This window comes from Globicephala melas, chromosome 10, assembly GCF_963455315.2.
Source record: "Globicephala melas chromosome 10, mGloMel1.2, whole genome shotgun sequence".
NCBI classification, from domain to species: domain Eukaryota; kingdom Metazoa; phylum Chordata; class Mammalia; order Artiodactyla; family Delphinidae; genus Globicephala; species Globicephala melas.
This window is the reverse complement of record NC_083323.1, coordinates 60661010-60673872: the sequence shown is the minus strand read 5'-3', so window position 1 is coordinate 60673872 and position 12863 is coordinate 60661010. Positions and strand designations below refer to the sequence as shown.

The following is a 12863-nucleotide window of genomic DNA, read 5'->3' as shown; positions in this document are numbered from 1 at the left end:
TTTGGGTTGTCCAAATCAGGATTCTAATAAGTTCCATACATTTTGTATTTCGGTGATATGTCTTTAAAGTAATACATCTGTAAAATCATTTAAGTCCTTAAATCCTCCTCCGCTTTTCCACTTGCAGTTTATTTGTGAAAAAAATAAAAAACAGGTTATTTGTCCTGTGCATTTGCATAGTCATGTTGTCTTATTTACCATGATCTCGTGTCCTTTGTGTATCCTGTAAACTGACAGTTCAAACTAGAAGCTTAATAAGCTATCTATTTAAACATTACAGATACAGATGTCATAGAATGCCTGTTTATATACTGAATATTGATATTTACACACCTACCTATTAACTGAAAAATTAAACAAGTAATACATGGTTAAGGAAAAAATTACATGCTCAAGATCATTCCCCACTCCTGCCTAGGAAGACAAAGCAGTGTTGCCACTTCCCTGTGTACCCTTGTAGTCACGTCACTTAGATATGTTTCTGTGTTTTTCCTTGGGTATGTGTGATGCATGCGAGTATATATATTGAATATATACATACATATATATGAAACACGCATATATATTTTCTTTTGAAGTTGCACTCATGGTATATGTACTTTGTCTCCCATATCTATGTTTTCACTCGGTTCTCATGCTATTTTCTACAGGCTGTTTTCTCCACCTTTACCTGTGGTCCATTGCTGTGCATCAGCAACGTCTTATGCTGCTTTCAGCTTGGCCTTCGTTTCTATTGTGGCTTTATCTTTCTTCTCTGCTCCTTTTCTGAGCTCTATCAACTCATATTTTAATCTTTTATTTCTCATTCTACTGCCCTTTTGTTCTCTTATTTCACCGTGGTGTTTATTTCATTGCCCTTTCGGTAATAATTTTTGTCACTTTTTTCTGTGGAGTGTTTTCTAAGTGACTTTTGTTTTTCTGTTTCAATGTAAAGTATCCTTCGTGGGGCCTGGAATTGTTCCTTTCTAACAAGGGCTCATCTTTGAAAGAGGCGAGCTCCTTCTGGACCTGTCTTTTGCAGACAGCATTCTGGGAGGAGGGGCCAGGCTGCAACCAGGCTAACAGGAATTCTCATTACGGCACAGGCTGTGTGAATAATTCTTTTAATTTTAATTAGACGAAGCCAAGGAAGATGGCTGCAGCATGGCTCGCAGTTCAGTCTCAGTCTTCTTTGCTTCCCCGACAACCTGTTGCCAATAGGCCTTGCCTCTGATCACTTACTCAACCCTGCCTTCACTGGGTCTTGAAACTTCATGGCAAATGGGTCCTCCCTGGAACACACACACCCACTTCTGACTGTTGCAAACCAGCGATTCTTGGATTTGCACCCGAGGACATGTTCTTCACATTCATACAGTAGGAGTTACATGAGTCAGCAGTGCCTGGCAGTAGGAAAACCTCAGGGTTAACTTTGTGTGCTGTCCCTCTGTGGTTACCACATTGTTTAGTTTTGATTTGTTTGCTCTCAAGAGTGTTCTTCACTGGATTTTCTGAGATCTGCACTGAGGGCATCTTCTCTCTCAGTTTCCCAATAACTGTGTTTGATTTCTTTCTTTCTGTGAGAAGAGTTTTCTATTTTTATTTTTTTTTGATTGAAGGACTTTAAGATGTTTTCCTTTTGGGGATTGAGTGTGGAGATTACTTTTACTTTTCTTGTTCTCCTTGTTTGTTTTAAGATAATATCTGAGAAGGGGAAATGCCTCCCTTTCCTCCATTAGGCTACATTCAGAAGTCTCCCATTCATATATTTATATTTATAATACATATAGCATTTAAAATATTAAGCAATAATTGAAATTCAACATATTAATTTTCCTTTCTCATGCTGCATGGAAACTATTGGATTCAATGAAGACATCATTGTGCTCAGGGCCTCTCCCTTCCCTGAGCCATGATAAGAGTCACCTGAAAGTTTTCTACAAGCCATCATATTTACCATAATCAGAAATTTAATCCCAAAATATATTTGTGTTCTCCTCAGTGGAAGAACCTCCTTTATTGCTTAATCACAGTTTGCATCATTGAAAGCCCAACAGATACAATGAAAGAGAATAGGATGTAAACCACCATGTACCAATCCCCCAGATTAAACACTTGTCCATATTTCTCAGCATGTCTCATCTAATTCCATTACTTCTTATATTGAAATCTTCTACTTCTGTTGATGTATCTTCAAGGAAATTAAGACATTAAGTCATTTCACTTGTCAATATTTGCACGCATGTCTAAGTTCTTAAGGACTTTTAAATCTAACTGTACAACAGTTTTATATCGATCATGAGCAACAGTCACTTCTTAATGAAACCTAATACTCTTTTATGTTCATACTTCTCTGATAATCTCAAAGATGTCTTTTTATGCTGGTTTGCTTGAAGCAACAGCCTAACTAGATTCACATATTGCATTGGACTGTTGGTTCTCTTAAGCTTCTTTCATTCTGTAATAGATTCCATTGTTTTCTTTTATATATCACTGATTTGTGGAGAAATTGTTTTTTTTTCTCTAGAACGTCTGCGTTCTGGATTTGGCTCGTTGTTTCTGTTGGTGCCACGTAACTTGTAACGCCGGTTTTTCCTAGGTACTAGTTATATTAGAGTTGATTAGATTTAGTTCCATTGTTTCAGGCAAGATTATGTCCCAGCTGGTGCCGTGTGCCCCATGTTGCATCAGATCATGAGGCATATAACACAAGTTGTTCAATTTAGTGATGTGAAGACTGATCCAGGTATATCTATAGTTCCAGTCTTAACCCTCCCTGAAAAAGTGTCCAATAAATTTGTCATGTAATATTTTAATATTCATTGATCAATTCCCAGATTGACATTTCATGAGGAGTTGCAAACTGGTAACTTATTAATTTAACATCCTGCCTCTGCATTTATCACCTGGGAGTCATCTATAAGGAAGGAATTGTCATTGTTTCCTTTTTAGGTAACCTAATATGTAGTTAATTGATACAGGAAAGGCAGAATAAGTGCTTTTTTTTCTTTATTTTGCAATTTTAGAATAGTGGGTTGGGACCCCAGCAATTTCCAAATGTAATAAAGAAAGTTATTTTTTGTTTGTTTTTTGGGGTTTGTATAATTATAAATTCACAGTTCAAAAAATATATTTGATATGTTTGAGTCCATTGCAGGCATTAATCCTTCTGGTGCTTAAACTGTCCATTTTAGGCCAATGGGCTCCTCAGATTGGCTTCTGTGTCCTTTTGACAGAAACGCATTGGACTTTGAAAGCTCCCTTGTTGACAGGGACGAGATGTCTCAAGGCTACCTTGTACTTATCTTGCAACAGACATGGAATCAGCCATTTTTGTGAGTAGCTCTGGTACCTTTTATTGAGAAATGATATTCACAAGCTAAAACTTGCATGCTATGGGTGTTCATTGTTACTGGGTTATTCTTGCTTTGAAGACTTTTCAATGGATAGAGCTAAGAAAAATGTAAAAATATAATTAAAAAGTACTCACATCAGAAGTTTATACTGATATTTCCATTTAAATAGAATACAGGATGATTTTATACCTGTATTTATTTTACTCACTCTGAAAAGCTGAGCTCTGAATGACATATTACTTATTTGCTTTATCCTACAACAAACCTATGATAGTGTCAAAATAACAGTACAAATACTATTACCAAAAAGAGGTCTATTAAATGCAGTTTCTGATTTCTTTGTGGCTACACCCTGAAAGTGCTATGAAGAAAATCAGTTTAGGCAAGAGGAATGGAGAGATAGAAAGGCGGGATGAAGGAAAACCTTCATAAGAATCCAGATAAATTCTAGGCTTGCAGTTTCAAACAGAAGCAGGAAGGAAAGGTCTTCCATTATTGCATTTGATAGAGAGGAATTTCTTAAGGGAGGGAGTACAGATACAGATGGCAGTGGGGTTAAAGAAGGGGATTCTATAGGTGCATGAGGAGGTTGGGGACAGTAAGAATGTTAGGGAAAATGGCACATCTGAGGGGATCGGCCTCCCAGACCTCAAGAGTATGGTTTTCCTCTGCCACTCACTTTCTAGTGCTAAAGGGACACCCCTGGAGCCCAGGAAGTAAGAGCATTGAGGAGAAGGCACTGCCCAGCAAAACTCATGGTTAAAGGAATCCAGCTGCTGTTAGAGAAGAACTCCTCAACCCTTTTCTCCTCCCATCCTGGGATCTACTGTCAGCTTTTCTCAAGGCCAAGTACAATGAAGAGTTAGCTAGCAAGGGATTCTGTAGGGATGACTCTGGGAGCATGGAGCAGGGCAGAGAAGAGCAGCCTTCTCTCAGCACCTGTAGAAACATTCCCTCCTCTGGCTGTTCTGCACCTCATGCCCCCACCGTGAGCTGGGATTCCATGCACTGGGCTGTACTGGCGATTCTAGCCAATGCAGCTAGAATCCACGTGGTATGGCTCACAAGTGATCATTCTGAATCACAGAAGATTCAGGTAAGGTGAACTTTGGATACAGCCTCTAACTGGAAAATGTTTTTCTATTGGAGGTTGTTATTTTAAAAATGTATTTCCTATATTTTCCAGGTACATGGGCTCCATACAGGAGGAGGCAATTGGCTAGCCTCCTTAGGAGTCAAATCCAGTATCTAAGGACTGTCAGAACTGCCGAGTCCTTCCTTGACTCAAAAACACGTCTTTGCTGTTGCAAAAGAAATACGTTTCCTCTTATTCAGTCCTCAGTGAGCAAAGGAAATCAATCTGAATGTTTTAATCTCAGGGACCTTAATCTAGAGACTGAATCTTTCCTTCCTTAGTACCAAAAAGTGTAACCACGTTTAATCTCAGATGTCATACAATGACATTGTGGGGAACACACTTTCTCTTTTGAAATGACACATGTTCAACATCAAAAAATTTAGAAAGTACACAACGTAAAAGAAAGACAGTTTACTAGAGTTAACGCTAGCTTGAGATGATGAACATTATTGTTTTAGCATTAGTTCTTCAATGATTTCTCTGTATCTGTGGCCCTGCAATCGTCTTTGTGTTCCTTTGTGATTCTGTCTCTTTCTCTCCCTTACTTGTTTCATAATTTTGTGTACAAAATTAGTTTAGTGAAAAATACAGATGTTACTTTGAGACCCACACTTTAAGCGTTTTTCATAATAAACTTTTAATTTCAGAATAGTTTCAGATTTACAAAAAAATGTGAAGATAGTACAAAGAGGTCTGTATACAATACACATTCATTCCCCCTATTATTAATACCTCACTTTAGTTATATTTATCACAATTAAGGAAACAATATAAATATATTATTATTAACTAATCTATACTTCATTTGGATTTCCTTACCTTTTGCCCAATATTCTTTTTTCTCTTCTAGGGTATCATCCACTTTCCATTTAGTCATTGTGTCTCCTTCTTGGCTAACACGGTTTGTCAGGTTTTCCTTGTCTTAATGACCTTGAAAGTTTTGGGGAACTCTGCCCAGGTGTTTTGCAGATGTCCACAACTGGGCTTTGTCTGATGTTGTCTCATGAATAAACTGGAGTTATGGTGTTTGGGAGGAAGACCGCAGAGGTGACGTGTGCCCTTCTCATTACATCATATCCAGGGTACTTGCTATGACAGACTTACTACTGTCGGTGTTACCCTTAATCACCTGGCTGAGGAAGTGTTTGATTAATTTCTTGACAGTAAAGTTACTCTTTTCCCCCATTTTTAGACTGTGCTCTTTGCAAGGAAATCATTGTGCACAGCCCACACTTAGGGGGGAGCAGTTCTTCACTCCTTCCTTGATTGGGGAGCACCTATGTAACTAAATGAAATTCTTCTGCCTAAGAGCTGTCAATCATCCCTTATTAATCAATTTAGTCAATCACTTATTCACGTCAGTGGGGACCATGAATAATTATTTCATAATTTGGGTTATAATCCAGTACATTATTTATTTATCTATTTATTTATGGCTCAAGTTGTTCCAATTTGTCTATTAGGAGCTCTTACAGAGTCTTTTTGATTATTTCTTTACTTCTTGGCACTGAAAGATGCTGCAGGATCATCTTATGTATATATTCCACCCCATTCGTAGAATCAGTCATTTCTCCTTGACTCCTAACAAGGGAACTTTCATTCCTAATGGTATAAGGCAGAATTCTCCAGAGAAAAAGCCTGGGATTAGGGACACGGACAGAACAGAGACTGGAAAAAGTGACTGGCCCTCAGGAAAATGTTGACAGACCAACCTTGCACTGTATCCTGAGTTTTCCATTACCCATTTGTAAAAGTCAAAGGAAGCCAGGGCACAGCTGAGAGAGGATGCAGGGCTATCTCTTTGGAGCTGCAAGGACCCTACTTCTTTGAGTCTCTGTGAGAGGATTATGTGGTAAGGAAGAAGGCATTTCCATTCTTATTTTGACTCCACACTTCAAAAAATCAACACCTGTGCTTTGTGTCTGAGTCTTTGGATCCTGAATTTGCCCAGTGTTTCCAATTTTTCCCTGTCAAAAGGATTATTGGGATTGACAACCATGAAGTAGAGCTTTCTGCATTTGTACTATTTCCTCAGGACACATTGCTAGAAGCATAATTTCATTTCAGAAGTAGGTACATTTAGATTATTCCTGATACATGTTGTCAGGCAAGTCTCTTGGTAATGAGGCATTTCTAAGTATAAATCAAATATCTTACTCTCTAGTCAATGTCCTGATCTACTTGGACTGTAATATGATTCTCTGGGGAGTATGGGTATCCACTGGGGCAGGAGGAGGTAGACAGTTAGAGACCAAGTCAGAGAAACTAATCTGCTGGCACCTGGTAAGGGCAGTGAAAACAGACTTTACTATGATGATGGACCTGATCCCTCCCGCTTCAATTGCCAAACTCTTCTTGGAGGACTCCTGAGCAACCAGATGCTAAGTTGCTGTTTGTTGAAGTTCTCTACAGGAGGGGGGCGACGCACATGGCAATTGGGAGTATGCTTCATTCCTGAAAAGGCATTTGCCCGATGAAAACCGCAAGAACCATTGGTAACAAAGCAAGGCAATATGAAACCATGCATTATAGTACAAATCTGCTTTATTTAGCAATACAAGTGAGCAAAGAGCAGAGGAAGCATCACAGGGATACAGACCCCCGTACATCATAGAACTAGTCACTTGTGCTTTCATGATCACTGCAAGGGAGGAACACAACACCTGTGAGATGGGACATACTGGGCCAGTGGAAAGCTAGGGGGATTGTCCTGTTCTGGAGTAGGACCCAGACAGGGACCTTCCGATGGTGAGCAATGGAAGCTCAGATGCAGCAGGTGTGGCAGAGAGGACATGAGGGCACTCAGCAACTTCAGTTCTAACTCAAGGAGTAAGAGAAGAAAGAAGCAGGAGAGAGGAAGCAACTGGAGGAAAGGGCAGTGAAGCCGGAGAGGGAGCCTGAGACGCTGTGGGACCACGAGCCCGTGGCAGGTGTTCAAGGCCTGTAGCCCTTCCTGCCGGAGGAGGAGGAGGTGGTGCTGAATTTGACGGTGGAACTGCTGCCCCCGGAGGAGCTGAGGCCACCACCTATTGCTCTGCCACTGCTGGAACTGAAGTCACCTCCAACGCTGAGACCACTGCCGTAGGAGTAGCCACCGCCTCCGCCCATGCCGTAGCCGCTGCTGACACCGCCTCCGCCCATGCCGTAGCCGCTGCTGACACCGCCAGCACCGCCAGCACCGCCATAGCCAATGGAGGTGGTGGACTGTACCACGGCTGGAGAGGCAAGGGGACAAGGCCATGACAAGACATGGTGAGCTCACTCTGCCACACAGAGTCCAGTCAGAAGAGCACAAGGGCAAGGGAGGGAGGCAAGTGAAGGTACTTACAGATGTTGACTTGTCCAGCGCCTTCCCCATACAGCCTAGGAGAGAGGAGACACAGCCATTATGAGACCTCAGAGCCAGAGCTGGACCAGCGTGGGAAGCTTTGGCGTGAGGAGAGCCCATGGGGAACGTGCCTTCTACGTGGTTTTCTGGGAGTGGCATTATGGCCACGACTAGAGTGCCTTCCAGTGGTGCTCACTGGCTGGACGCCTTGGAGATGGACCCAGATGTTTGAGGAGGTTGTGTGAGTTACTCACCTGCACTCCTCGCCCTCCAGCAGCTTCCTGTAGGTGGCGATCTCCACGTCCAGGGCCAGCTTGACATTCATGAGCTCCTGGTAGTCCTTCAGTAGCTGCGCCATGTCCTGCTTGGCCTTCTGCAGGGCGTTCTCCAGCTCGGCCAGCTTGTTCTTGGCATCCCTGAGGGCCAGCTCCCCACGCTGCTCTGCATCGGCGATGGCGGATTGCAGGTTGGTGCACTAGAGGGGAAGATGGGCAGATGAACCTGCAATCTGGACTCCTGAGGAGATGAACCATGCTTCTTCTTTCCCAGTGAGGAAGAGCTCTAGAGCCCAGATTCCATGGAAAAGGAGGTTTGATTCTTTTTGTCCAGTCTTTTTCCATTCTGCAACCCTGAACTAGGCTAGGAGCTCCCTATGCGTCTCTGTGTTAACCACCCTAATGAAGATGGAGGTGGTGAGTGCTGGAAGATACTACAGCAGACCCAAGACCAGGGGACATTGGAAGAAATGGACCCACTGGCTTCTTCTGAATGTTGACAGTTTGGGTAAGTTCATATGCGTGCACGCTAACTCACACAAAACCACAGACACCCACAGTGAGGAGATGATTTCACTTTAAACTGTTGTGACCTTGCCTTCCTTCCACTTCACATTTTTGGAAAACCCTCATTTGTCCTGTGTCTTTACTCAGCTTCTTTTTACATCAAATCTGAGCATATTTGCAGCACTCTTCCTCACACTTTCTGGCCTGACCTTTTCTTTGCCAACTTGTGTCTTGCATTCCCTAATCAATCATTCGTCTTATGGAATCTCATTTCAGTGCCTCAAGACCTTATCTTTGTACTGCTGACCAGTTGAGATTGGCCCTGTCATGCGTTTATCTCCTGCTCTTGGGTTGGGATCCATCTCTCTAAACTGTGGGAACTCACTAAGGGAGGAAGTACATGTCCTCCCCTCCCTGCTGTTCCCTCAGTGCCCAGGAATTCCCTACATGGTGGTTGATGATCCCTGGTGGTCTAGGAAGGAAAGGATGCTTTTCTCCTCCATGGTCCCCACCATACCTGCTTCTTGACGTGGTCGATCTCAGATCTCAGCCTCTGGATCATGCGGTTGATCTCAGCGATCTCCTGTTTGGTGGTGCGCAGGTTGTCCCCATATCTGCACGCTGAACTCTGCAGCTCCTCGTACTGTAAACCAGAGGGAGAGAGGATGGTGTTCATGGGCTTCACAGGACACTAATCAAGGTTTTCACAAATCGAAACTAATGGTTTCTCCACAAGGTGTTTTAAGAAAATTGGTGTTACAAGGTCATGGACACTGTACGCCCATCACACACCACCCTTGGTAGGACCACTGACTGTCTCGTTCTCTTCAGGACCAGAACATCCTCTGTACTGTTTCTGAGAACCAGCATCAGGGTGAAGCTAAAGCAAAGATCCCTTGGCCTTTATCTATGGTAGCTTTTGTCCTACATTTAAGTTCCTTGACTTACTAGACTTGGACATAAATACTGTAAAGATCTACTCTGTTGGTTCAGGGTACACGTTCTTTGAGTGGACCCCCGCTTCCTAGATGTAGATTTCCCGAGTGAAGTCTCGGGAACCCTTGCTGGTCTTCCGGGGGGAGGTACAGGGATTCTTCAACAGCTTCCCCCTCACTGCTCACCTTGCACTTGTACCAGGACTCAGCCTCCTCCCGGCTCCTGCGAGCGATCTCCTCATATTGGGCTTTGACTTCAGCGATGATGCTGTCCAGGTCCAGGGTGCGGTTGTTGTCCATGGAGAGGACGACAGAAGTATCTGAGACGTGGGTTTGCATCTGAGCCAGTTCCTGCAGAACATGAGATCGTCAGATCCTCTTTTCCCATGACATTTACAGAGGTACCCAAGCCTAAGATTTTCCATCCTTTGCAAATCTCTTTAGAGTCAATAAAACAGTGTGGAAAGATGCTTACTGCTTCATAGAGGGCTCTGAGGAAGTTGATCTCATCTATGAGAGCGTCTGCCTTGGCTTGTAGATCAACCTTAGTCATGTAAGCAACATCCACATCCTAGGGAAGAAGCCAAAAACTTGGGATCAGATGAGCCGAGCCCTCCTTCCCAGTCTGCTCCTCCTTTAGTCTCGCTGATTATTCTTTTCTCAGAGTCCTCTCCGTCGGCAAAGAAACATGAACCCCTGATCTTACTCATCTTACCTTCTTTAGATTCACAAATTCATTCTCTGCTGACGTGCGCTTGTTGATTTCATCTTCATATCTGGAATTAGAAAGGGTAAAACCTAATTGAGTCAGTGGTGAAGATGATACAGAAAAGGCAGCCTGGGATCCCAACTTCCCACAATGGATATATCCAAATGGAACTTTCCTACCAGTAAGCCTAAAAGATGAATTCTGTGGTCCCTAAATTGTTTACATCTTTACTCTCCCCATCCACCTGTATGGCCCTTTTGTTCTTTGGGGTTTGTGTTTAGGCAAGAATTGTGGTTTCATTTCCATGGACACGTTTTACTAAGAATCATGCCCTCATTTGGACCTGGTCATCTAATAGACTTGAAACGCGGGCTTCAGGTAACTGAGCCCTTTTCTCTCCTGTAACTCACTTCTTCTTGAAGTCCTCTACCGTTTCCTGCATCCCCCTGAGCTCTGAGTCCAGACGGCTTCTCTCTGAGACAAGGTAGTCCAGCTGTCTCCTGAGATTGTTGATGTACTGCTCGAAATAAGGCTCCAGGCTCTGCCTCACGGTCTTGGTGCCCTGCTCCTGCAGCAGGGCCCACTTGGTTTCCAGGACCTTGTTCTGCTGCTCCAGGAATCGGACCTGGAGAAAGACAAGATGGTTATTTGTCCAACAAAGGAAAGAAGGAAGGAAGGAAGGAAGGAAGGAAGGAAGGAAGGAAGGAAGAAGGAAGGAAGGAAGGAAGGAAGGAAGGAAGAGAGGTGAGTTGACTGTCCCCAAGCAGATCTGATGGTCCCCATGGTGCTGGGCTACTCCAGAGCATGTACAGAGGCTCAGGCTGACAGCTCTGCTCCCCTGACTGTTTTCCTTCACACCACACAGATCTCACTGGCCAAGTTTCCCCAGGGAGCTATCAGATAGTCCCTCTTCTCAATTACGGAGCCTGTCAGTCAGTGACTTTCAACATTTCTTTTCTTCCTCTTGATAAGCACAATCACAAATGTACTTTAAAATAGTATTTCTCTCGTATATTGGGCAGAGTTATTTTATAGGGTGTATCTCAGTTAAAGGGATGTCAAATGTTTAGAATCTAATGGTTAAATTCCAACCCTATTGATGATTGGATTTAATCTTCTTTCCCATCTAGTGTATGAGTCCCTCTAAAACAAGCTCCCTTAATGCTCATGATCTGGTTCTACAAGTTAAGTATTTCTATGCACATATACATGTTTCTGAGTCTTTTTTTCCTGTAATTTCCCTTGGTTTTTTATCGTCTTTCCTTCCCCGCCGCCACCCCAGCTAAGGCTCAAGTGCTGTTTCCACTGTAATTCCCTTTTTAATTTCTTAGACCCTTCAGAAGATCAAGCTAACTCGTTCCATTCTCTCAGTTCCTTTCCTTTGCTTGAGGGTTATCAAGAGTGGAGAATGCTTCCCAGGCAGGAATGAAGACATTTAAGGGATCAGTAGCTGTAAGTGATTTTTATCACCTTCTACCTGTGGCCCACATGGAGCCTGTCCTGCATCCCAGTGGAGAGCTAGCCCGAGTCCCCTCCTCCCTCTCTCCCGAGACTCCCCCTGGTAGGACATTGGTTGCGTCTCTCGACTGGGGACTCTGAAATCCCAGTGGAGGGCAGGTGCTCCCGGCTCACCTTGTCGATGAAGGAGGCGAACCTGTTGTTGAGGGTCTTGATCTGCTCCCGCTCCTCAGTCTTGATTCGCTGGATGGTGGGGTCGATTTGCAGGTTGAGGGGAGTCAGGAGACTCTGGTTGATGGTGACCTCTTGGATGCCTCCAGGGGGGCAGATGGAGAAGCCAGAGCCCCCATAGCCACCACTAAAGCCAGCTCCACCACCGAGCCAAATGCCACCACCAGCTCCACTGCCGAAACCAAATCCACTCCCGTCTCCACATCCAAAACCAAGGCCGCCTCCAGCTCTGCCGCCATATCCGCCACCGAAGGCACAGCTGCCCCCTCCGAGGGAGATCCTCTTGGAGCTCCCTATGCCATAGAGGCTGCGGCTGCCAAAGCTAGCTCCTCCACCCACTCCAGTGAAGCCTCCACTGCCCCTGGAGCGGCACACGGACATGCTGCTGAAGCCAGAGCGGTTGACCCCAGGGACTCTGGCTGAGCCGGCACTGAAGACACGGCGGCTGCCGCTTTGGCTTCTCACGGTGGATCTGGAAGTCATGATTCCTGAAGTCGAAGAGGCTGAGGAGGGCGTGAGAGGTGGAGGGTAGAGCTGAGAGGAGCAGATCGGTGAGATGAGGTTCCCAGCAGTGGCTTATATATGGGGAAAATGGGCTGGGCTCAGTGCTGGAAGGTGAGCCTGCAGGTTGGGGAGGCTGGGCTTTACAAAGAGTGAGATCACCCCGAGGCACTATGAAGGTATGAAGTATGAATGTTGCTTCTTTTGCATCCTTTACTCGTGGAGAAATTCTCCTGGCTTCTAGCCTTGACTTGATCACAACACAATAAGTCTGGATGTAAATTCACTGAAGTCATGAGTTAGTCATGTTCTCAAACAAAGGAGACAAGGAGTTGATCTGTGATAATTGTCCCCTCCTTCTGCTTACTCAGACACTGTTCTGTTTGCCCCTTTCCCACACAGTTTTTCTCTTCCACCAGCACCACCCTTCCCATCAAGTTGGACTG

At 44.1% G+C, this 12863-nt stretch overlaps 1 protein-coding gene across 1 annotated transcript; it reads right to left on the bottom strand.

The window, feature by feature from the left end:
- Positions 1-7407: 7407 nt before the first annotated feature.
- On the bottom strand, positions 7408-12399 carry LOC115850460 (keratin, type II cytoskeletal 6A-like). The gene is made up of 9 exons (XM_060305535.1): positions 11860-12399; positions 10638-10852; positions 10234-10294; positions 9994-10089; positions 9705-9869; positions 9101-9226; positions 8056-8276; positions 7802-7836; positions 7408-7688 (listed from the first exon to the last, which is right to left on the bottom strand). Exons 1-9 carry the CDS (start codon positions 12397-12399, stop codon positions 7408-7410), a joined length of 1740 nt encoding a protein of 579 aa, XP_060161518.1.
- Between the last annotated feature and the right edge of the window lie 464 nt (positions 12400-12863).

Coding starts and splice junctions, on each gene's coding strand:
- LOC115850460 (XM_060305535.1), bottom strand. CDS start 12,399: ATGACTTCCAGATCCACCGTGAGAAGCCAAAGCGGCAGCCGCCGTGTC. Junction 10,090..10,233: donor AATTTGTGAATCTAAAGAAG/GTAAGATGAGTA, acceptor CTTCTTCCCTAG/GATGTGGATGTTGCTTACAT. Junction 7,689..7,801: donor CGCTGGACAAGTCAACATCT/GTAAGTACCTTC, acceptor TTGCCTCTCCAG/CCGTGGTACAGTCCACCACC.